This window comes from Acipenser ruthenus, chromosome 17 (assembly GCF_902713425.1).
Source record: "Acipenser ruthenus chromosome 17, fAciRut3.2 maternal haplotype, whole genome shotgun sequence".
Taxonomy (NCBI): domain Eukaryota; kingdom Metazoa; phylum Chordata; class Actinopteri; order Acipenseriformes; family Acipenseridae; genus Acipenser; species Acipenser ruthenus.
The window spans coordinates 12442313-12467161 of record NC_081205.1 but is presented as its reverse complement, the minus strand read 5'-3'; the positions used below and the strand labels follow the sequence as shown (position 1 = coordinate 12467161).

The 24849-nt window shown below is 42.7% G+C and overlaps 1 protein-coding gene across 2 annotated transcripts in view; it reads right to left on the bottom strand.

The window, feature by feature from the left end:
* pkd1b (polycystic kidney disease 1b) overlaps positions 1-24849 on the bottom strand; it is a 97231-nt gene that overhangs the window by 13867 nt on the left and 58515 nt on the right. For both annotated transcript variants that reach the window (XM_058989985.1, XM_058989984.1), the window contains exons 21-37: positions 24554-24713; positions 21915-22049; positions 20408-20552; positions 19409-19984; positions 16407-16557; positions 15720-15972; positions 14878-15073; positions 14053-14220; positions 11859-12002; positions 10753-10963; positions 10227-10350; positions 9980-10129; positions 9309-9373; positions 2422-2624; positions 1535-1652; positions 577-746; positions 283-485 (exon numbers count right to left, since the gene is read on the bottom strand). In XM_058989985.1, coding sequence (XP_058845968.1) covers positions 283-485; positions 577-746; positions 1535-1652; positions 2422-2624; positions 9309-9373; positions 9980-10129; positions 10227-10350; positions 10753-10963; positions 11859-12002; positions 14053-14220; positions 14878-15073; positions 15720-15972; positions 16407-16557; positions 19409-19984; positions 20408-20552; positions 21915-22049; positions 24554-24713 — 3172 coding nt within the window. The remainder of the gene's footprint in view (positions 1-282; positions 486-576; positions 747-1534; positions 1653-2421; positions 2625-9308; positions 9374-9979; positions 10130-10226; positions 10351-10752; positions 10964-11858; positions 12003-14052; positions 14221-14877; positions 15074-15719; positions 15973-16406; positions 16558-19408; positions 19985-20407; positions 20553-21914; positions 22050-24553; positions 24714-24849) is intronic.

The following is a 24849-nucleotide window of genomic DNA, read 5'->3' as shown; positions in this document are numbered from 1 at the left end:
AGCTGATACATAGTTCACACATCCTAGTCTCTATAAGTCGCCTTGGATAAAGATAAATAAACAAATAATAATAATTTACTTAATGTAACATTTACATATGTTTTAAATGTTAATTGTAAAGATGGAATTTACCCATCATTGCTTTGGCAATACTTGTAATAATCAAATAATCAGTCATGCCAATAAAGCACTTGAACACACACATGCACACACAGAGATACAGACAAAAACACACGCACACCCATATAGAGACACAGAGACGCACGCACACTGCAATCTCACCTTGGCCGGCTCGATGATAAGTGCGGAGGTGAGGAAGGCAGACAGGAAGGAGATGAGCCACATGAGGAGGACCGGGCTGCGGAAGGAGGAGCCATAGAGCACAGCGAGAGCCACGCAACCCACCAGCACTGCCAGGACCAGCAGATAGGTGGCGCTCAGCACCCAGGGGGGGAGGAGCCAGGGGCGGGGCCGACGAGACACGCCTGCACAAACACACAAACCAAGATTACAACTCAACCCTTTAATCAATTCTTCAGTTTAAAAGTCTGAATCTTTTACTTCAAGTTTACTGACCGATGCGAGTGGAGAAGGCAGAGCCGGGGTGGGAAGGGGGCTCAGGGCTGGGGAGGAAGCTGCTGGCCGAGGTAAACCCTGAGATGCAGGAGATGGATTTGTGCAGCTGACCCCCGTACTGCTTCCTCTCATCAACCAGGTCTGACCAGCCACTGCACGAGCTCTGCAGCCTAGACAGGACGAGACACACGCTGTGAGCAGCAGCCCTGCAGCACACACACTGATTACAACACGGCTCCTCTGCAGGGACTGAACTGATTAAGGGGAGCCTGTTTACATTTACTAGCTGTAAGGAAGTCTCCATTATCGCTCTCGCTACAACAAGCACAGTACAACGGACAAAATGTGGACATTCAACCAAACAATGAGGTTCGAATCAATAACACAAGGATTTAAGGAGACATTTTTCAAAAGTAAGAAAACAAAAATACAAGGGAAAAAAAAACCTTGCTGATATTCGTATTTGCATTCAGTGGGTTAAACAAGAGAGCTTCACCACACACCTGAAAAAGACAAACACCTTTCAAATTTCACAATTATTATAATTTACTGTCCAAAACCAACTGGAGACATTATTGTGTGATTATAAATTTTGACCCATCGTTATTCTATTTGTATCTGTTTGTTAACCATCATGTATAAAAATGACTACTAGGGGCGTGCACCATTTTGAAACAGTGACTGTAATGAAAAATCTCAGACAAAAATCACAGTATCATTGACTAAACACTAAATTATTATTACTGCAAGACATTTAGAACTTCTAAAAGAAATGTAACGACTAACGTTTCAACTGGACGTCTTTTTCAATGCCTTTGAGTCAAAAAGTTATGAAGTTTCTTAGTATTTCTAAGTGTAACACTATTGAGTGTTTAATAGTTCTGGTTGATACAGCAGGACATTCCAACACTGCAGTCCAGTGCTCTATCCACTGTGCTCCCTGGGTCATGGTACTCACAGGTCGGAGAGGTCAGTGTCAGCTCGAGGGGAGAAGCGACCGCTGTCTGAGGTCACTCGGCCTGAGGAATCGCTTGCTGCCTTCTCGTCTGCAGCGATGGACTTTATCAGGTCTTCCTCTGCAACACAGCGAGAGACTGGACAATATAATAAAACACACACAATAGAACCTGCATGATCAGGAAACCAAGAAAATGAGGAGAAACAGTATTATAGTTACCTCGTGGTCAACTAAAAAAAGGGAGTTTCTGTGTACAAAAACAAAGCAAGAATAATCTATGGGGTACGTCAAATTAAGTTAAATAAAAATGTAAAAAAGTAACATCAGTATGTTCAGAGGTTATAAACAATGTGGCAGTGAAAATGTTCCTTTCTACTGGACAAGAGAGAGAGAATCATAGAATACAGCTTGTAAAGGTCTGTAGTGCACAACTCTGTACCAACTAGAAAGCCCTTATATCAAAGCATGTGGTGTGCATCATTGAAATGGACAGAAGCCAAAGCAATGCAGCTGTGAAGGGGTTATTTTTTACTGGACACACTGGTAGTAGAACTGAATGAAGAAAATCAAAGAATACAGCTGTGTGCCAAACATTAAGACAGTACCTCAAAGTGTACTTGATTTCTGTTGGCAGGTATTAATGATGTACATTTATGGCAGCAGCATCTAAACTAAGTGCTTAAGAGAATTACAACACTATTACTTAGTTAGTTGGTTATTGTTTAAAAATAAAATTAAAGTTAGGTGTTAATCAAAGAAAGAATGAAACACTTTAAATATACACTCCTTTATTTCTAATAGGTTTTGTCATTAAATTCATATTGATCAGTCTCCATGTGACGTCCACCCCGTGTCTTGCTGATAGAGGGAGTGCAGTATTTCCTTACCGGAGAGGGTGAGGTGGTAGCGCTCAGACCCAGACAGGGAGAAGGACAGGGGATCATCCTCAGAGCTGGAGGGAGACTCCAGACCCAGCTTCAGGACTGCTTTCTTCCTCTTGAGGATTCGACTGCGGCTCACAGAGGGCTCTGCAGAGAGTAGGTCAGGGATATCGAAGATACTGTCGCAAGAGGGCCAATGCTTCAAGAAGCTGCAGAGACAGGGAGCATAAGCATTCACCACGGGGTACTCAAGCAACACTGCACTACCCAATACTGATCAACACTGCATACCCAATACTGATCAACACTGCATACCCGATACTGATCAACACTGCATACCCAATACTGATCAACACTGCATACCCGATACTGATCAACACAAACACATCAACACTGCATACCCAATACTGATCAACACTGCATACCCAATACTGATCAACACAAACACATCAACACTGCATACCCAATACTGATCAACACAAACACATCAACACTGCATACCCGATACTGATCAACACAAGCACATCAACACTGCATACCCAATACTGATCAACACAAACACATCAACACTGCATACCCAATACTGAGCAACACAAACACATCAACACTGCATACCCAATACTGATCAACACAAACACATCAACACTGCATACCCGATACTGATCAACACAAACACATCAACACTGCATACCCAATACTGACCAACACTGCATACCCGATACTGATCAACACAAACACATCAACACTGCATACCCAATACTGAGCAACACAAACACATCAACACTGCATACACAATACTGATCAACACAAACACATCAACACTGCATACCCAATACTGATCAACACTGCATACCCAATACTGATCAACACAAACACATCAACACTGCATACCCAATACTGAGCAACACAAACACATCAACACTGCATACCCAATACTGATCAACACAAACACATCAACACTGCATACCCAATACTGATCAACACAAACACATCAACACTGCATACCCGATACTGATCAACACAAACACATCAACACTGCATACCCAATACTGATCAACACAAACACATCAACACTGCATACCCAATACTGATCAACACAAACACATCAACACTGCATACCCAATACTGAGCAACACAAACACATCAACACTGCATACCCAATACTGATCAACACAAACACATCAACACTGCATACCCAATACTGATCAACACTGCATACCAGATACTGATCAACACAAACACATCAACACTGCATACCCAATACTGATCAACACAAACACATCAACACTGCATACCAGATAATGATCAACACAAACACATCAACACTGCATACCCGATACTGATCAACACTGCATACCCAATACTGATCAACACAAACACATCAACACTGCATACCCAATACTGATCAACACTGCATACCCAATACTGATCAACACAAACACATCAACACTGCATACCCAATACTGAGCAACACAAACACATCAACACTGCATACCCAATACTGATCAACACTGCATACCCGATACTGATCAACACAAACACATCAACACTGCATACCCAATACTGATCAACACAAACACATCAACACTGCATACCCGATACTGATCAACACAAACACATCAACACTGCATACCCAATACTGATCAACACAAACACATCAACACTGCATACCCAATACTGATCAACACAAACACATCAACACTACATACCCAATACTGAGCAACACAAACACATCAACACTGCATACCCAATACTGATCAACACAAACACATAAACACTGCATACCCAATACTGATCAACACTGCATACCCGATACTGATCAACACAAACACATCAACACTGCATACCCAATACTGATCAACACAAACACATCAACACTGCATACCAGATACTGATCAACACAAACACATCAACACTGCATACCCAATACTGATCAACACAAACACATCAACACTGCATACCCGATACTGATCAACACAAACACATCAACACTGCATACCCAATACTGATCCACACTGCATACCCAATACTGATCAACACAAACACATCAACACTGCATACCCAATACTGATCAACACAAACACATCAACACTGCATACCCAATACTGATCAACACAAACACATCAACATTGCATACCCAATACTGATCAACACTGCATACCCAATACTGATCAACACAAACACATCAACACTGCATACCCAATACTGATCAACACTGCATACCCGATACTGATCAACACAAACACATCAACACTGCATACCCAATACTGATCAACACTTCATACCCAATACTGATCAACACAAACACATCAACACTGCATACCCAATACTGAGTAACACTGCATACCCAATACTGATCAACACAAACACATCAACACTGCATACCCAATACTGATCAACACAAACACATCAACACTGCATACCCAATACTGATCAACACAAACACATCAACACTACATACCCATTACTGAGCAACACAAACACATCAACACTGCATACCCAATACTGATCAACACAAACACATCAACACTGCATACCCAATACTGATCAACACTGCATACCCGATACTGATCAACACAAACACATCAACACTGCATACCCAATACTGATCAACACAAACACATCAACACTGCATACCCGATACTGATCAACACAAACACATCAACACTGCATACCCAATACTGATCCACACTGCATACCCAATACTGATCAACACAAACACATCAACACTGCATACCCAATACTGATCAACACAAACACATCAACACTGCATACCCAATACTGATCAACACTGCATACCCAATACTGATCAACACAAACACATCAACACTGCATACCCGATACTGATCAACACAAACACATCAACACTGCATACCCGATACTGATCAACACAAACACATCAACACTGCATACCCAATACTGATCAACACTGCATACCCAATACTGATCAACACAAACACATCAACACTGCATACCCAATACTGATCAACACAAACACATCAACACTGCATACCCAATACTGATCAACACAAACACATCAACACTACATACCCAATACTGAGCAACACAAACACATCAACACTGCATACCCAATACTGATCAACACAAACACATCAACACTGCATACCCAATACTGATCAACACTGCATACCCGATACTGATCAACACAAACACATCAACACTGCATACCCAATACTGATCAACACAAACACATCAACACTGCATACCCGATACTGATCAACACAAACACATCAACACTGCATACCCAATACTGATCAACACAAACACATCAACACTGCATACCCAATACTGATCAACACAAACACATCAACACTGCATACCCAATACTGATCAACACAAACACATCAACACTGCATACCCAATACTGAGCAACACAAACACATCAACACTGCATACCCAATACTGATCAACACAAACACATCAACACTGCATACCCAATACTGATCAACACAAACACATCAACACTGCATACCCGATACTGAGCAAAACAAACACATCAACACTGCATACCCAATACTGATCAACACTGCATACCCAATACTGATCAACACAAACACATCAACACTGCATACCCGATACTGATCAACACAAACACATCAACACTGCATACCCAATACTGATCAACACTGCATACCCAATACTGATCAACACAAACACATCAACACTGCATACCCAATACTGATCAACACAAACACATCAACACTGCATACCCAATACTGATCAACACAAACACATCAACACTGCATACCCAATACTGATCAACACTGCATACCCAATACTGATCAACACAAACACATCAACACTGCATACCCAATAGTGATCAACACAAACACATCAACACTGCATACCCAATACTGATCAACACTGCATACCCAATACTGATCAACACAAACACATCAACACTGCATACCCAATACTGAGCAACACAAACACATCAACACTGCATACCCAATACTGATCAACACAAACACATCAACACTGCATACCCAATACTGATCAACACAAACACATCAACACTGCATACCCAATACTGATCAACACAAACACATCAACACTGCATACCCAATACTGAGCAACACAAACACATCAACACTGCATACCCAATACTGATCAACACAAACACATCAACACTGCATACCCGATACTGATCAACACAAACACATCAACACTGCATACCCAATAGTGATCAACAGAAACACATCAACACTGCATACCCAATACTGATCAACACAAACACATCAACACTGCATACCCAATACTGATCAACACTGCATACCCAATACTGATCAACACAAACACATCAACACTGCATACCCAATACTGATCAACACTGCATACCCAATACTGATCAACACAAACACATCAACACTGCATACCCAATACTGAGCAACACAAACACATCAACACTGCATACCCAATACTGAGCAACACAAACACATCAACACTGCATACCCAATACTGATCAACACAAACACATCAACACTGCATACCCAATACTGATCAACACAAACACATCAACACTGCATACCCAATACTGATCAACACTACATACCCAATACTGATCAACACAAACACATCAACACTGCATACCCAATACTGATCAACACAAACACATCAACATTGCATACCCAATACTGATCAACACAAACACATCAACACTGCATACCAATACTGATCAACACTACATAACCAATACTGATCAACACAAACACATCAACACTGCATACCCAATACTGAGCAACACAAACACAGCAACACTGCATACCCAATACTGATCAACACAAACACATCAACACTGCATACCCGATACTGATCAACACAAACACATCAACACTGCATACCCAATAGTGATCAACACAAACACATCAACACTGCATACCCAATACTGATCAACACAAACACATCAACACTGCATACCCAATACTGATCAACACTGCATACCCAATACTGATCAACACAAACACATCAACACTGCATACCCAATACTGATCAACACTGCATACCCAATACTGATCAACACAAACACATCAACACTGCATACCCAATACTGAGCAACACAAACACATCAACACTGCATACCCAATACTGAGCAACACAAACACATCAACACTGCATACCCAATACTGATCAACACAAACACATCAACACTGCATACCCAATACTGATCAACACAAACACATCAACACTGCATACCCAATACTGATCAACACTACATACCCAATACTGATCAACACAAACACATCAACACTGCATACCCAATACTGATCAACACAAACACATCAACATTGCATACCCAATACTGATCAACACAAACACATCAACACTGCATACCCGATACTGATCAACACTGTATACCAAATACTGATCAACACAAACACATCAACACTGCATACCCAATACTAATCAACACTGCATACCCAATACTGATAAAAAGTAAGGGGGTACAAATATTCAGGAGGAGAACCAATATTCTCAAATATGGGTTCCTAGGGGGAATAAATATTCATTCCTGAAGGGAACAAATATTCAGGGGGGAACATATATTCACAGGCACATAGGTTTATCCAGACAAATTCAAATACAATTGTAATAGTAAGACAAATAAAAAAATAATATAATGATATTTGAAACTACAGATTCTGATTCTCTTAATATATTGTGCTAGAGAATGTTCAGATTCATCACAACTGGGCAAAAGCACTTCTCTAGACATATGTAAAGGTAAGAGTGACAGACTTACAGACACACACAGACCCTGTCCCGCCAGACTCTGCTATCCTCAATAACTTGTATTAAAGAATCCTCACCGTGACGTCATACGGACAGACAGGGCAGGACTCTGCCATCCTCAATAACTTGTATTAAAGAATCCTCACCACGACGTCATACGGACAGACAGGGCAGGACTCTGCTATCCTCAATAACTTGTATTAAAGAATCCTCACCGTGACGTCATACGGACAGACAGGGCAGGACTCTGCCATCCTCAATAACTTGTATTAAAGAATCCTCACCGTGACGTCATACGGACAGACAGGGCAGGACTCTGCTATCCTCAATAACTTGTGCTAAAGAATCCTCACCGTGACGTCATACGGACAGACAGGGCAGTACTCTGCTATCCTCAATAACTTGTATTAAAGAATCCTCACCGTGACGTCATACGGACAGACAGGGCAGGACTCTGCCATCCTCAATAACTTGTATTAAAGAATCCTCACCGTGACGTCATACGGACAGACAGGGCAGGACTCTGCTATCCTCAATAACTTGTATTAAAGAATCCTCACCGTGACGTCATACGGACAGACAGGGCAGGACTCTGCCATCCTCAATAACTTGTATTAAAGAATCCTCACCATGACGTCATATGGACAGACAGGGCAGGACTCTGCTATCCTCAATAACCTGTGCTAAAGAATCCTCACCGTTACGTCATACGGACAGACAGGGCAGGACTCTGCTATCCTCAATAACTTGTATTAAAGAATCCTCACCGTGACGTCATACTGACAGACAGGGCAGGACTCTGCCATCCTCAATAACTTGTATTAAAGAATCCTCACCGTGACGTCATACGGACAGACAGGGCAGGACTCTGCTATCCTCAATAACTTGTATTAAAGAATCCTCACTGTGACGTCATACGGACAGACAGGGCAGGACTCTGCTATCCTCAATAACTTGTGCTAAAGAATCCTCACCACGACGTCATACGGATGGACAGGGCACCTCCACGCCCCCCGGATCCTGATCCTCTATAACACTTAAACCTGTGATGCCCTGACTGTGTCCCGGTCACCAGGGAGGATGACAAACCGTGTTACAAATACATGTTGGAACAGCAACACTCCAGCGTGACTCAGGTTTACCTCTCATTGTCCAGTTTAGTGGGATTGCCCAGGGCCGATTCCAGCTTCTTACTTCCCAAAGATTCCTGAGGATTACAATTCAACATCATTAACACCTTTACAAAACCCGTGCACAGTGATATGGTGCCATGGCAGTGCAATGATTACAATTCAGCATCATTAACACCCTTATAAAACCCGTGCACATTGATATGGTACTATGGCACTGCAATGTGATTCTGGTGGCAAATGATCCCACTGTTGTACCATTCTAGTAATCACAGCCTCACCCCAGTGTAGATGCACTTGTGCTACCGTTTCCCTGTAGTACAGAGTCACTGTAATATGTAGCAGTCTTTCACATGATTCATTTGTGATCCAATACAAATTCACTGCTGGAATTAGAGGCTGGTAATCATTGAGGAGCGGTATCCACCCAGAAAAATGTTAACACCTGCGTGTCTGTGTAATATGTGTCTATGTGAGAGTGTCTGCGAGCATCAGCATGTGTTTGTGTGATATGTATCTGTGTGTCTGTGTCAGTGTGACTGCCTGTCAGTGTGATATCTGTCTGTGTGTCAGTGTGTCTGCATGTGTGTCAGTGTGATATCTGTCTGTGTGTCAGTGTGTCTGCCTGTGTGTCAGTGTGTCAGTGTGTCTGCCTGTGTGTCTCTGTGCTGTATAAGGCTGACCGACGAGTCCGAGGCCCCGTCCATGATGGAGTCCAGCCTGCCTGGCAGAGACAGGAAGGAGGAGCTGCCCAGCTCAGAGTGCTCCAGGAACACATCCATCTCCACAGTGAGGGGCTCTGAGGGCTGGGGCTCAGGGTCTTCCACTGTCACCTGAGAGAACACAGAGAGAGCGGTTACAGAGGGGAGGGGGAAAGGACAGGTGAGAGGAGAGGGAGAGGCGAGGGAGAGGCGAGGGCAGGAGGGATACCTTGCTGCGCGTTCTCCTGAAGAGGAAAGTGAAGAGCAGGTAGATCGGACACACCAGGGCTGCGATGGTCATCCCCACAGCGATGGTCTCTGCGTTTACTAACACATGGGCTGAGACTGGACCCCTGCAGGGAGAGAGAGAACACAGCTACTATTACTATTATTACTATTATTATTATTATTATTCCCCGTTACAAGTCTCATCTGAAGTGATATCTGGTACTAGGTCATCTCACCTCAGCAGTGCTTTTGGAGAATGTTATTGGCAGAAAGTATGTCAGTCAATAGGGGAAGCAGCTGGTTGGTTAATGTCAGGAAAGAAGGCATTTAAGGGGTGGGAACAATGTAATTCTCCAGGTAACCAAGAAAGTGCAGATCTACCTGAAAGTAACTTTTAAACAGAGATTTCTTGAACCTAGTGTTGTACCAGATGATTTCAAATGAAACTACATGTTTACTGTACATGTGTTTCTTTCAGAACTGCACAACAGGTAAAATTCTTGAAATTGCAAAGAATACTGACTGACCTGGTGTGTTTGTCCCCCACTGCCCCGTACCACAGCGCCCCTGCTGCCAGGTAGAGGTACAGTAGGAGGGCGCAGCAGGTGACTCTTTGCACCCGGGTGAATCGGCTCCGAGGTGGGCGCTCCCACACTGACACCCACAGGTGCGCGTCCCACACCCCCCGCAGCAGCTGGGCACCCAGAATCCGACAGAACCCACGTAGCTCCTGAGGGCCTGTCAGACAGACAGCAAACACAGGAAACATGTGAGCACAGACCTCATTGGAACAATGTCTGTATTAAACAACAGCCTGACACTGCTCTCCCATTGTTTTCTATGGAGGTCAGCTGTTCTCTAATTACTCAACAATGAAACTGCAAATAAAGCATGACTGATAGATGACACTAATTAATGACGCCTGTTCTAAAAATGACGCCTGTTCTAAAATCACTGCTTACTGTTACTTCAGTTCTGGTCACCTCGCTACAAAAAGGATATTGCTGCTCTAGAAAGAGTGCAAAGAGAGTGACCAGAATTATCCTGGGTTTAAAAGGCATGTCGTATGCAGACAGGCAAAATAATTTAATCTATTCAGTCTTGAACAAAGAAGACTATGCGGCGATCTGAGCATTCAATTCTAAAAGGTATTGACAATGTCGACCTAGGGGACTTTTTCGACCTGAAAAAAGAAACAAGGACCAGGGGTCACAAATGGAGATTAAATAAAGGGGCATTCAAAACAGAAAATAGGAGGCCCTTTTTTACACAGAGAATTGTGGGAGCCTGGAGCCAACTCCCCAGTAATGTTGTTGAAGCTGACACCCTGGGATCCTTCAAGAAGCTGCTTGATGAGATTCTGGGATCAATAAGCTACTACCAACAAATGGCCTCCTCTCGTTTGTAACCTTTCTTATGTTCTTATGAGACGCTTCATAGGCCCATCTCTCTAAAAGTTAACTCTGTCAGTGTGCTAAAGTGATTATTCAGACAATGGTAAATCACTTAAAAAAGTTATAGTATGCTGGTGAAAACTGCATTGCTGTGGCATGTTCCTCTGTATTAATGGGTATAACACTAGATCCCTGCGCCCCCTGAGGGGGGGAGGTATATAAACAGAGCAGTTCCTCACAGGCAGCGAGCACCTCCTTTTCCACCATGCCTTCGTTCCTCTCGTTCTCCACAGACAGCCAGTCCTCCACCAGGAAGAAGTACATGGTGTCCGTCTGTCTGTCCCACACGATGACATACTGCAGGTACCAGGAAGGGTCCAAACCTGAAGGCACAACACCCAGGTAACAACACACACTGCAGGCTTCCAAACCAGGCTGGAGGCTGGCAGGGGCACTCAATTCAATTTCATTCAAATGGTCTTTATTGGCATGACATGCAGTGGGAAATTCAGTGTACCACATGTACAGAAATATTTAACATGTATATATATACAGACGTGCTCAGATTTGTTGGTACCCCTCCACAAAAAACGAAGAATGCACAATTTTCTCTGAAATAACTTGAAACTGACAAAAGTAATTGGCATCCACCTTTGTTTATTCCATATTTAATAGAAATCAGACTTTGCTTTTGATTTTTTATTCAACATAATATTGTAAATAAGAAAACAAATGAAAATGGCATGGACAAAAATGATGGGACCGCTAACCTAATATTTTGTTGCACAACCTTTAGAGGCAATCACTGCAATCAAACGTTTTCTGTAGCTCTCAATGAGACTTCTGCACCTGTTAATGGGTAGTTTGGCCCACTCTTCCTGAGCAAACTGCTCCAGCTGTCTCAGGTTTGATGGGTGCCTTCTCCAGACTGCAATTTTCAGCTCTTTCTATAGATGTTCAATAGGATTCAGAGCAGGACTCATAGAAGACCACTTCAGAATAGTCCAATGTTTTGTTCTTATCCATTCTTGGGTGCTTTTAGCTGTGTGTTTTGGGTCATTATCCTGTTGGAGGACCCATGACCTACGACTGAGACAGAGCTTTCTGACACTGGGCAGTACGTTTCGCTCCAGAATGCCTTGATAGTCTTGAGATTTCATTGTGCCCTGCACAGATTCAAGGCACCCTGTGCCAGGCGCAGCAAAGCAGCCCCAAAACATAACCGAGCCTCCTCCATGTTTCACTGTAGGTATGGTGTTCTTTTCTTAGGAAGCTTCATTTTTTCGTCTGTGGTCATAGAGCTGATGTGACTTGCCAAAAAGCTCCAGTTTTGACTCATCTGTCCAAAGGACATTCTCCCAGAAGGATTGTGGCTTGTCAATATGCATTTTAGCAAATTCCAGTCTGGCTTTTTTATGTTTTTCTGTCAAAAGTGGAGTCCTCCTGGGTCTTCTTCCATGGAGCCCACTTTCGCTCAAAAAGCGACGGATGGTGCGATCAGAAACTGACGTACCTTCACCTTGGAGTTCAGCTTGTATCTCTTTGGCAGTTATCCTTGGTTCTTTTTCTACCATTCGCACTATCCTTCTGTTCAATCTGGGGTCGATTTTCCTCTTGCGGCCGCGCCCAGGGAGGTTGGCTACAGTTCCATGGACCTTAAACTTCTTAATAATATTTGCAACTGTTGTCACAGGAACATCAAGCTGCTTGGAGATGGTCTTGTAGCCTTTACCTTTACCATGCTTGTCTATTATTTTCTTTCTGATCTCCTCAGACAACTCTCTCCTTTGCTTTCTCTGGTACATGTTCAGTGTGGTGCACACAATGATACCAAACAGCATAGTGACTACTTTTCTCCATTTAAATAGGCTGAATGACTGATTACAAGATTGGAGACATGTGTGATACTAATTAAAGAAACTAATTCGTTTCAAATATCACTATAATCCAATTATTTATTATCTTTTCTAAGGGGTACCAACAAATGTGTCCAGGCCATTTTAGAATATCTTTGTAGAATAAGCAATAATTCATCTCTCTTCACAGCTTCTTTGCTTTATTCTATGACATACCAAAGGCATGCAAGTATACATGATAAGATAGCTTTTAATTTCATCACTTTTCAGGAGGAATGAAGCATTATTTCAATGAGCTGTAAGGGTACCAACAAATTTGAGCACGTCTGTATATATATAAAATATATAAAATAACAGTACGAGTAGATGTATTGAAAAGCTTCTTCTGTATTTGGTCCCATGGAGAATAAAATGTCTCTGAAACAATCTCTTCACTGTCGCAATGGTTACAGAGTCTCTCTGGGCTTTTAGTTTCATTTGTCTCTGTTCCCTCTGAGCCCCCGCTTAAGTCCATATGAGTCGAGACAATTTTCAGGCAACTTTTCAAGCACTCGTGGGGACATTTTTCAGCACTCACCAGTGTTGTCGTGCCACACCCTGATCTTCCAGATCTCCCCCAGGTTGGCATCGGTCTCGATCTGGAACTCATCCAGGCTGTTCCTGCTGAAGGCCCCCTCCTTGTCCAGGTGCCGGGAGCCGCTCTTATTGAGCCCGTACAGGCTGATTCCAACGTGGGCGCTCGTGCCTACAGATAGGGGACAGGGGTTCAAAACAGTGTCGCTGTCCCATTGCTCAATCCCCTGGATCTGCTTCTGAAATGACTCCTAAAAGCTGATTCTGTGAAGTGGTTTCAGACCACTGGTTTCTGTCCTCTCTGTTATTTTGTATTGCGATTGCCACAGTAAGGGGGACATAAATTAGCGGTCATTTCTAAAAACCACCTCACTTCAGAAATTCAGCTTTAAGAAGCAGCCCTTGAGGTTGAAAAAGGACATTAGTTAGTGTGCCTGGTAAATAATGATCTAAGCAGAAATAGCATTAGAGAATGACAGAGATCACACACAACAGGATATTAAACTCAGGGTCAGGGGCAATTCCTGTTTTTCAAAATCCGTTCCCTTTCCAATTCCTTTTTAAAATCAATTCCCAATTCCAATTGAATTGGAACTGATATTTTAGAGACATAATTGTTGTGATTGTTCAACTGCTTTCCTTTGCAGCCAATTTAATTGACTAACAGTGACTTAAATTGAAGTAATGTATTGCCACTATGAGAAGCTAATTTTAACAGAACACTGGTAATTGCAATTTTGATCAAAGATGTGTAGGAATTGCGTAAAAGGGAATGGAATTTGGAATTGGTAGGACAGCTTATTAGCAGTCTGGTTGAGCAGTGACTGACCTGAGCCCTTGGTCCAGCCCGTCTTGACCATGACCCTGTAGCGGTACCGGCCAGGCTGTCCACAGAGTGGGATGACCCCCACGTGGGTCACGTCGATATCGTCCAGTTTGTGTGCGATCAGTGCTGTGGCCAGGTAGATGGCCAGTAGGATGGCGCAGGTGATGACCGCCACGTGGCTGTGGACCGGACCCTGGGCCTGAAACAGAGAGGACAGGAAACTAGCTCAGAGCTGGACACACAACACACAGCATCCATCAACACATACAGACTGTCAAACCTCTTCACTACTGCTTTAGCTGGATCTGCTTTCTGAAAGACAACTACAATAAGAAAGAACTCACAAACCCCTACGTGAAATGTCTGACAAGCAGACATTAAAAAGATCGTTAGCAGAGTCGTAAGGGTTAAACTGAGCGACAGAACAGCAGGGATTTGGTCCCAGGAAGCAGCAGCAGCAGCTGTTTATTGTAGAGTCCTGTTTATCCAAAATGAAGAGGAAATACAAGCAAAGAAAACAGGTGACCAATGCTAATCACGCTATTGCTAACAAGAGGTAAGAAGTGCATTTTACAACTTTGGTTAAGACTCCTTTGTAGATAGGACCAGTGATAAGGTTGCTAGTGCTCATAAGAGGTAAGAAATGTATTTTAAAACTTTCGTTAAGACTCCTTTAGAGGTAGACCAGTGGTAATGTTGCTAGTGCTAATACAAGTTAAGAACATGGGTTTTAAAGGGTTGGTTAGTGCTCTGTTATAGGGGGCAGTGGTAATGTTGTTAGTGCTAATAAGAGTTAACAGTGGACTGTAAAGCTTGGTTGGATGGCTCTGTTAGCTGTTACTCACGGGAGGCAGAAATATCAGGGCGTCTGGGTAGATGAAGAGGCTGGCTCCAAAGACAGTGAGGTGCTGGGTGAGGCAGTGTGCCTGCTGGAGGCTGGCGCGCTCCAGGGGGCTCAGGCCCTGCGTGCTCCAGAGCTTCTCCTCCAGGCTGAAGAACTGGCAGAGCGATGAGAACACAGTCACCCTGGCCTGCACCTGCGCCTCAGACAGGACGCTGCTCACATTCACAAAGAACTGCCGCGCTGTGTCGTTATACCTGCCACCACCAGGGGGAGAAACACTCACATTACTGATTGAGAGAGGCATTACTGATGCAGCTGAAACAATGAGTCACAGAACTTGCACTGCATTACAGGTTGATATTCATTACGCTGTTCTAAACTCTAGCTGGCTTCTTTACAAAGCAGGAGAGGTACTTCACCACTAGGTCACCCTAATCCTAACACTAACCCTGACCCTAACCCTAACCCTAATCCTAATAATAACCTAACCCTGCTCCTAACCCTAATCCTAATCCTAACTCTAATCCTAATCCTAACACTGACTCTAATCCTAACCCTAAATTACCATGTACTGTTTACTATAACATGTGTTTCTTTGAAACTATCCATTAGAGAGCTGTGTAGTGAATGGAAGTGCACAGCATTGTAGTAGCTGCAGCCCCTTCAAGGCGCTGGCTGTATGACTCACAGGGGGGACAGGAAGACAGTGTGTTCAACAGCAGCTCGATCAGAGTGCTGGGAGAGGGAGACTTCCTCCATCAGAGTGTGCTGGGATTCACTGGGGCCCGGGCTCGCGTCAATGTAGATCCGTACAACAGCATTCCTCTCCCGCTTCGAACCTGGAACAGAGAGAAACAACCGCACGTGAAGAGGCAGTGCTGTTAGGATACTGAGGGAACACCAATTTACAATGATCTACATTCATAAATTATGCATTCATAAAGCAATTTACAGACTTTTCTTTCATATTTTATGTGTTATTGTGGTTTGACTCTTAGATGCTGTTCTTTTGTTCTACTTCCTTCCAGATGTCATAGATATTTCTAACGCAAGCTATATCAGACATTGCCTTTTATAGAACTAAGAGCCTGTGCATTTTAAGATCAGACACTGAGGATCTCATTCTTTTTCTATTGCTGGCAATACAGAGCTGTGCACTAGATGGCGCTGACAGTTACTGAATTAGCCCTATTCCACCTGATTTCCATCCAATTGTCCGATATGCTAAAGGGGAAAAAGTAGGGGTGGGCACCAATATCGATATTTTGATATGATATCGATATCGATAATAATTTACATATCGTGATATCGTGTGATTAAAAAAAAATTCATGTACGCTCGCAGAGACATACTTTTTATTGCTAATACTGCTAAAAATACAAACTCAGTAAAATCAAGTTTATTTGATATTAATATACAACAAACCCTATAGATACCAATCATGGTCAGTCTCGTAGACAAACACCACACACTGAAGTATTATTACGCATTGTATACGCTGCTTGCACCAAGTGACGTCACATTTCAGGATACTGCTATCTCAATTTCCGGAGAATGAGCAGTTTATTTGAAATCCTGTTTACATATTTTCCTTTGCTGTATTGAACGGTTTAATTTTTTTTTTTTTTTACTTGTTTGTTTAATTTCTAATAGAAAAAGGATGTTGTAGTTCAGGCACAGCTACAAAAGCATTTAAATATCAGTGACGAGAAGGATACTGCAGTGATCACTGCTGTGTCCCATCATGCTCAGCTTCAGCACGGTGCAATTCAACAGTAAGCTTTCATTCATTTCCCGTGCATGAAGAGACAAGAGCAATTTTGCAGAAAAATATTCCAAGAGATAAATTCACAGCAACGAAACACATTAAAGTATATATATATACACTAGAGATTTAGATGCCAAAAAAAGGAAAGATACAGAATTATTCAGACCACCGAAAACCTTAGATGCAGCATTGTGTGCTTTAAATTGTTGCAGTTAAGCAAATTAAAACAGTCTCCTTGATTTTTCTTCTATTTCATCAGTAAGGGCTGGAGATCCTGTTATTGAGTTGCTAAGAACTTTTATTTTATTCATTTCAATTGCACGTTATTACAATGCCTTAACAGCAAGTATCAAAGTGTAGAAACATTTTACTGAATTTTCAAAGTTTAATGATTCTTAAAGTTCTGTAATGTGTCAAAGTTGTACTGAATTGTATTCTTTGATGATTTTCAAAGTTTGGTATAATGTATATTTAATTAAAGTATTTAATTACTTTAACTGTAAGTTTTACTGAATTGCATTTATTTAATGATTTGTAAAGCTTTGTCATTTTGTATGCGTAATGTGATAGAATAGGATACTATCTATATCTCATCAGTAGGTACTAAGTACCTGTGTTTGTTAACTTCATTCTATACATTATTAAAGGTACAGTAATTAATACCTGTTCAATTATCCATACGAATCGATCATGCAAACTATTATCAGTCCCAATTAGTTCGGATAATTGACTCTCTACTGTATACACACACACACAATTTCAGAAAATTATGGCCATGATTTATTATGAAACAATCGTCTAGCATAAATAATGCAATTGCGTATAATACATTAGTGCTTAAACTGTCTTGTGATATGTAAAACAAAATTGCTTATTATTGTGTATTATCAGATGCATTAGAAACGTTAGACATAATACTTATGGTAATGCAACAAACAAAAACAGAACGGGAGCTCTGAACTTTACACCCGACTCTTAAACTATGCAGCTTCTCATTCTTCAAGGATCTAAAACAGCGGGGCCGTATGCTGATTTCACCTTGTCTTTATCTGACACTACAAACAAGTAGCAGAAAAAATAATTGGATTACTTTAGAGTACTTTTATAAACTGACTATGTGCTAATGTAATTATAATGACACACGAACAGTATATCCTAACTGAAACAGTTTAATAGAGCAATGCTGAAACTTATTACATGTTTTTACAAGGATAGGTACAATTTAATTAAATAAACTGATTTAAACGTAATAACTCCCCTCATAGTCACAGAGGTAGCTATGTTATTTGCATGCTGCATAAGCACCACTGGCCATCCGTTTTGCATTATTTTGAGACTGCATGCTTTAGCGGATCATTACTTACGCTAGGAATGTATTTTTAAAATGTGAGCTTTCAGTATTATAAATGAGATGTACTATTAAAACATCAAAACATATCTCAAAATAATGCAAAATTTGGCATGACACCGTACCTAATACCTTTAGAGGTGTCGTGAGCCAGCATGTAGACGCAGAGCAGCTGACGATTCAATTACTTCCGGATTGGCTAAAGTCTGTGCGCAGTGAAGTATGGAAATATTTTGTTTTGAGGTGGCTGATGATGGAATAGTAAAACAATATAAGAAGACCTTGTTTTTTTCCATGGATATTGTGAAGCAGAGCACCACTAAGTTAAAGTAAGTTATTGCTTTTCATATGGAAATATCAGTTAACATCTATATATGTTTGTCATTGCAATTGTTTTATTATATTTCTGTGTTTTGGAAGACTTCGATATTATCGATATCGATATCGAAATACGTGCACGATATCGATATACAATTTTCATATCGATGCGCACCCCAGAGTTTTAAAATTCTAATGTAATTTGCTCTTTAACCCAGAAGTAATACAAGTGAACAGATTGCTGTGTGTTCTGTACCTGGAGGCAGAGTGAATCTGAAGGAGATGTACAGGCCAGCCTCTGGGTTGCTGTTGACAGCCTTCACCGTGAAATTGACTGAGCCCAGGGGAGGGATTGTGACGTCACTAGCCCCGCTCTCGTCCCCAGCCTGATTGGGCAGGACCACCTGGATGGCGTTTTCATTGGACAAGTTGGCGATGGGAATGGGCTGGCCCTGGGGAGTGGTGAACTCCATGGCAGCAAGACCGGTGGAGATGGGGTGCGCATGGGGCAGGCTGAGTGAGAAGGGGTTCACTTCCATCTGCATCAGGATCTGCACCACCTCCCTGCTCTGCTCTAACTGGCTGCTCAGCGCCCGGGGGATGTAAAAGTTGCAGTGTTGCGAAAGCCTGGTGCACAGCAGGTTGCTGGGGTCGGCCCTGTGGCCCTGGATCTGGATTTCAGGGACCCCTAGGCTTAGCGGCTCCTCCCTGGTGACCCGCGAGCGCATCAGGGACCTCATGAGCGCCAACGTGAGGCTGAAGGCTGACACTGCGAGTTCAGAGCTCTCGCCTGCAGTCGTGTTGTTGTAGTCTGCTGCGGCCATTGAGCCACCTTTAAGAGTAAACAGGAAGATGTTATTGATGTCAGTTCTATCACACATTTAGCAAATTCAAGTGCCCACTTATTTTACCCCCATGTCCAATTATGTTGCCTCACCGCAGAAATCCCCACAGCAGCTCAAAGGGTCAGTGGGTGTCTGTGAGCTACCGGCCCCTGGAAGACAAAGGCCAGCCCTGCAGGCGTTTGCAAAAGCTCACCAGGTGGCTGGCCTGTAAACCTAACAAGGCTCATTACAGCAGTACTGTTGCTAACCTATATCCCTGCTCTAGCTGTGTCTGAACAAACTGCACTAGCCAGTCCGGACCAATCTAAAGGTGCTGGGGCTTACTAAGTGCCTTTTTAAAAAGGAAGGTGCACTGGCCAGCTCTAACAGGGCTCACTGGTCCTCAGGCCAGGTTTAGAGAGGAGGCTCACCCAGGATCTGCAGGATGTTGGTGCCGGTAGAGGTGGGGGTGGCGTCACCCCGCACCATCTCCTCTCCGATGATGGAGATCATCTTGTGGGTGACCTCCAGGGTCCTGCGCTGGCACTCCTCACACACAAACTCCCGGGGGACTACCTGCAGACAGCAACGAGGAGAACCACACGCACTTGATAAAGGACCATGGCAAGCCCAGATAATGGGGTTACAAACAGGGTGGTGGTTCTCAGTGGGTAACGTGAGCCAAACACTTACATTTATATATAACGTTCAAATATTCTAATCTATTATCACTATTACCTTGATCAACGTGGCTAAAAAAATCTCTTCATCTGCCCAGATTCTGAAAACTTAGCAAGTTTCATGACAATTGAATCAGGAGTTCTCTAGACATCACATGTTTGGCATAAAGACATACACAGGCAGACATAACAAATCCTCTGTATAATCAATAGGGTCTTGTCTTTCTTGTTTAGCTGGCACAATGCAGTGTTGTGTTTGGAACTAATTTACTTACTGTAACAAGTGAAACTCCAATCTGCCAGTCCAATGTACAATAAAAGACAATGAACTGATCTGACATACCAGATTCATAACTCACTGTTCTGACATACCAGGTTCATAACTCACTGTTCTGGGAAGGTAGTACAGAACATTCAAGTGCTGATTCAAATTCTGTGTCTTTCTCAGGCCTCCCTGCTCAATCTGTTCAATGCAACACATTCAAATTCTTCAAGTTTGGTGGGGATGGTGGTTATATGGAGGCTGGTGTCTGTGGTAAGGACAGTTTCTACCTCTATTGAGAAGATGAGATGGTGGTTATATGGATGCTGGTGTCTGTGGTAAGGACAGTTTCTACCTCTATTGAGAAGATGAGATGGTGGTTATATGGAGGCTGGTGTCTGTGGTAAGGACAGTTTCTACCTCTATTGAGAAGATGAGATGGTGGTTATATGGAGGCTGGTGTCTGTGGTAAGGACAGTTTCTACCTCTATTGAGAAGATGAGATGGTGGTTATATGGATGCTGGTGTCTGTGGTAAGGACAGTTTCTACCTCTATTGAGAAGATGAGATGGTGGTTATATGGAGGCTGGTGTCTGTGGTAAGGACAGTTTCTACCTCTATTGAGAAGATGAGATGGTGGTTATATGGAGGCTGGTGTCTGTGGTAAGGACAGTTTCTACCTCTATTGAGAAGATGAGATGGTGGTTATATGGAGGCTGGTGTCTGTGGTAAGGACAGTTTCTACCTCTATTGAGAAGATGAGATGGTGGTTATATGGATGCTGGTGTCTGTGGTAAGGACAGTTTCTACCTCTATTGAGAAGATGAGATGGTGGTTATATGGAGGCTGGTGTCTGTGGTAAGGACAGTTTCTACCTCTATTGAGAAGATGAGATGGTGGTTATATGGAGGCTGGTGTCTGTGGTAAGGACAGTTTCTACCTCTATTGAGAAGATGAGATGGTGGTTATATGGAGGCTGGTGTCTGTGAGTCTCACCACACACTGTGCCAGGGCAGCGCTGAGCTGCACCACATCCTGTACGGTGGAGATGTTGAGTGAGGTCAGGGCTCGCGTGATATTGCTGCGGATTGAGATTCTGTCTCCCAGCTCCTCCTCGCTCACATTCCTGTTCTGAAAACAGAAAAAAACAACATGAAGCCCTTGACTACTGTACACCACTGCCCTGACCATAGCTCATCAACAGTTCATACCGGACTGCCACAAGACTGCTCCCTGTCACTTCACCACTATCTGCCTTGTGGAGTCTTATCAGAAGTTTGCTACCAAATAAGATAGGCAGATTAGAAAGAAAGAGCCAAATTACTAACTGCCCGATAAATAAAATGTATATATGATTTACAGAAGGCTTGTTGCTGCTTTAGAGGAAATTAAAGCAGGTAATGGGCTTATGAAAGAAAGGTCGAGGTGACAAAATGTCATGTATTTATGTTCACATTGCACCTACAAACTACCCACCAGCTCCTTTATACTGTGAGATTCGAAAACACCCAGCATTGTGACTGAACAACCAACTACAGCACACCAAAACACATCTGCATTTCATTACCATGAGCTACAAACAAACCACCATCACATCCTTTCATTTTCAGAACTTGGCAGTCCATTAAAGTGTTAAAGATGCCAGCGGTCTGGAATAGAAAAACTCTCTACAAAAGGATTATAGCAGCTTTTGTTAGCTATATAGATCTCACATGTGTAGTTTTGAAAGAAGAACATATTATAGCAATATGTATTTTCATTTTAAAACATGGCTATCTGGTACCACCCTAGGTTAAAGGAAGCTTTCAGTTTGCATGCCTCATTTCAGGTGGTCCTGCACTTCCTAGGTAATATCACCTGGAGGGTGCAATTCTCTCCTGCCCTTCAACATCATCTCTTTATCTCATCAGCTAAAAACACTCTACTGAGTAAAGATCTGTGTTAAAGCACTGAATTACAGCTCTGAGTTACAGCTCTGAGTTACAGCTCTGAGTTACAGCTCTGTGTTACAGCTCTGTGTTACAGCTCTCAATTATAGCTCTGAGTTACAGCTCTGAATTACAGCTCTGTTAAAACTCTGTATTACAGCTCTGAGTTACAGCTCTGAGTTACAGCTCTGTTAAAACTCTGAGTTACAGCTCTGAGTTACAGCTCTGAGTTACAGCTCTGAGTTATAGCTCTGAGTTACAGCTCTGAGTTACAGCTCTGAGTTACAGCTCTGTGTTACAGCTCTGTGTTACAGCTCTGTGTTACAGCTCTCAATTATAGCTCTGAGTTACAGCTCTGAATTACAGCTCTGTTAAAACTCTGTATTACAGCTCTGAGTTACAGCTCTGAGTTACAGCTCTGAGTTACAGCTCTGAGTTACAGCTCTGAGTTACAGCTCTGAGTTACAGCTCTGAGTTATAGCTCTGAGTTACAGCTCTGAGTTACAGCTCTGAGTTACAGCTCTGAGTTACAGCTCTGTGTTACAGCTCTGAGTTACAGCTCTGTGTTACAGCTCTGTGTTACAGCTCTGTGTTACAGCTCTCAATTATAGCTCTGAGTTACAGCTCTGAATTACAGCTCTGTTAAAACTCTGTATTACAGCTCTGAGTTACAGCTCTGAGTTACAGCTCTGTTAAAACTCTGAGTTACAGCTCTGAGTTACAGCTCTGAGTTACAGCTCTGAGTTATAGCTCTGAGTTACAGCTCTGAGTTACAGCTCTGAGTTACAGCTCTGTGTTACAGCTCTGTGTTACAGCTCTGTGTTACAGCTCTGAGTTACAGCTCTGTGTTACAGCTCTGAGTTACAGCTCTGAGTTACAGCTCTCAATTATAGCTCTGAGTTACAGCTCTGAATTACAGCTCTGTTAAAACTCTGTATTACAGCTCTGAGTTACAGCTCTGAGTTACGGCTCTGAGTTATAGCTCTGAGTTACAGCTCTGAATTACAGCTCTGTTAAAACTCTGTATTACAGCTCTGTTAAAACTCTGTATTACAGCTCTGAGTTACAGCTCTGAGTTACAGCTCTGAATTACAACTCTGTTAAAACTCTGTATTACAGCTCTGAGTTACAGCTCTGTTAAAACTCTGTATTACAGCTCTGAGTTATAGCTCTGAGTTACGGCTCTGAGTTATGGCTCTGAGTTATAGCTCTGTGTTACAGCTCTGAGTTACAGCTCTGAGTTACAGCTCTGAGTTACAGCTGTGTTACAGCTCTGAGTTACAGCTCTCAATTATAGCTCTGAGTTACAGCTCTGAAAGAGTTCTGTAGAGACCTTAAAAAGCAGACTAGGTCAGCGAAAAGCGAAAAACGTGGTTTTGTATTATGCAATACAAAACCACGTTACCCGACTACTTTTAAACACCTTGCCCCCCCTTAGAATTAATTCTGTGGACACCCATGACAACATGCACCCCAAAACACACCCTTGATTCAACACCATCATCTCTAAGGCTACACTAAAGGACCCTTATACTGAATTCTAGTTTAGTTTCTGAGCATCTGTATTTAAAAAAAATTAAGGACCCCTCTCCCGGTCAAGTGTCCTGGGACCTTGACAGGTATGTTTTATGTTCTTATGTTCTAAAGCTCTGAGTTACAGATCTGTGTTAAAAGCTCTGTGCTGGGAGCTGGTCCTCAGTCCCCCACCTGGTTGAGTGCGCTGATCAGAGCGATGGAGTACGGGATCACTTCCTGGGGGTTCCCCTGCTGCACCACGCCCCACAGCTCTGATTGGCTCTTGTTCTTCAGCCAATCAGTGATGCTCTGGAAACCTGAGGGCAGCAGAGGCATGGAGACTGACAGAGTCCTGCAACAGAGAGTAAGAGAGAGCGAGAGAGAGCTGAAAACATGAGAGCGGGGAAGAGGAGAAGAGAAGAGATGAGGAGAGGACAGGAGAGGAGAAGAGACTAGAGGAAACAAGAGGAAAGGAGACTCAGTTTAAC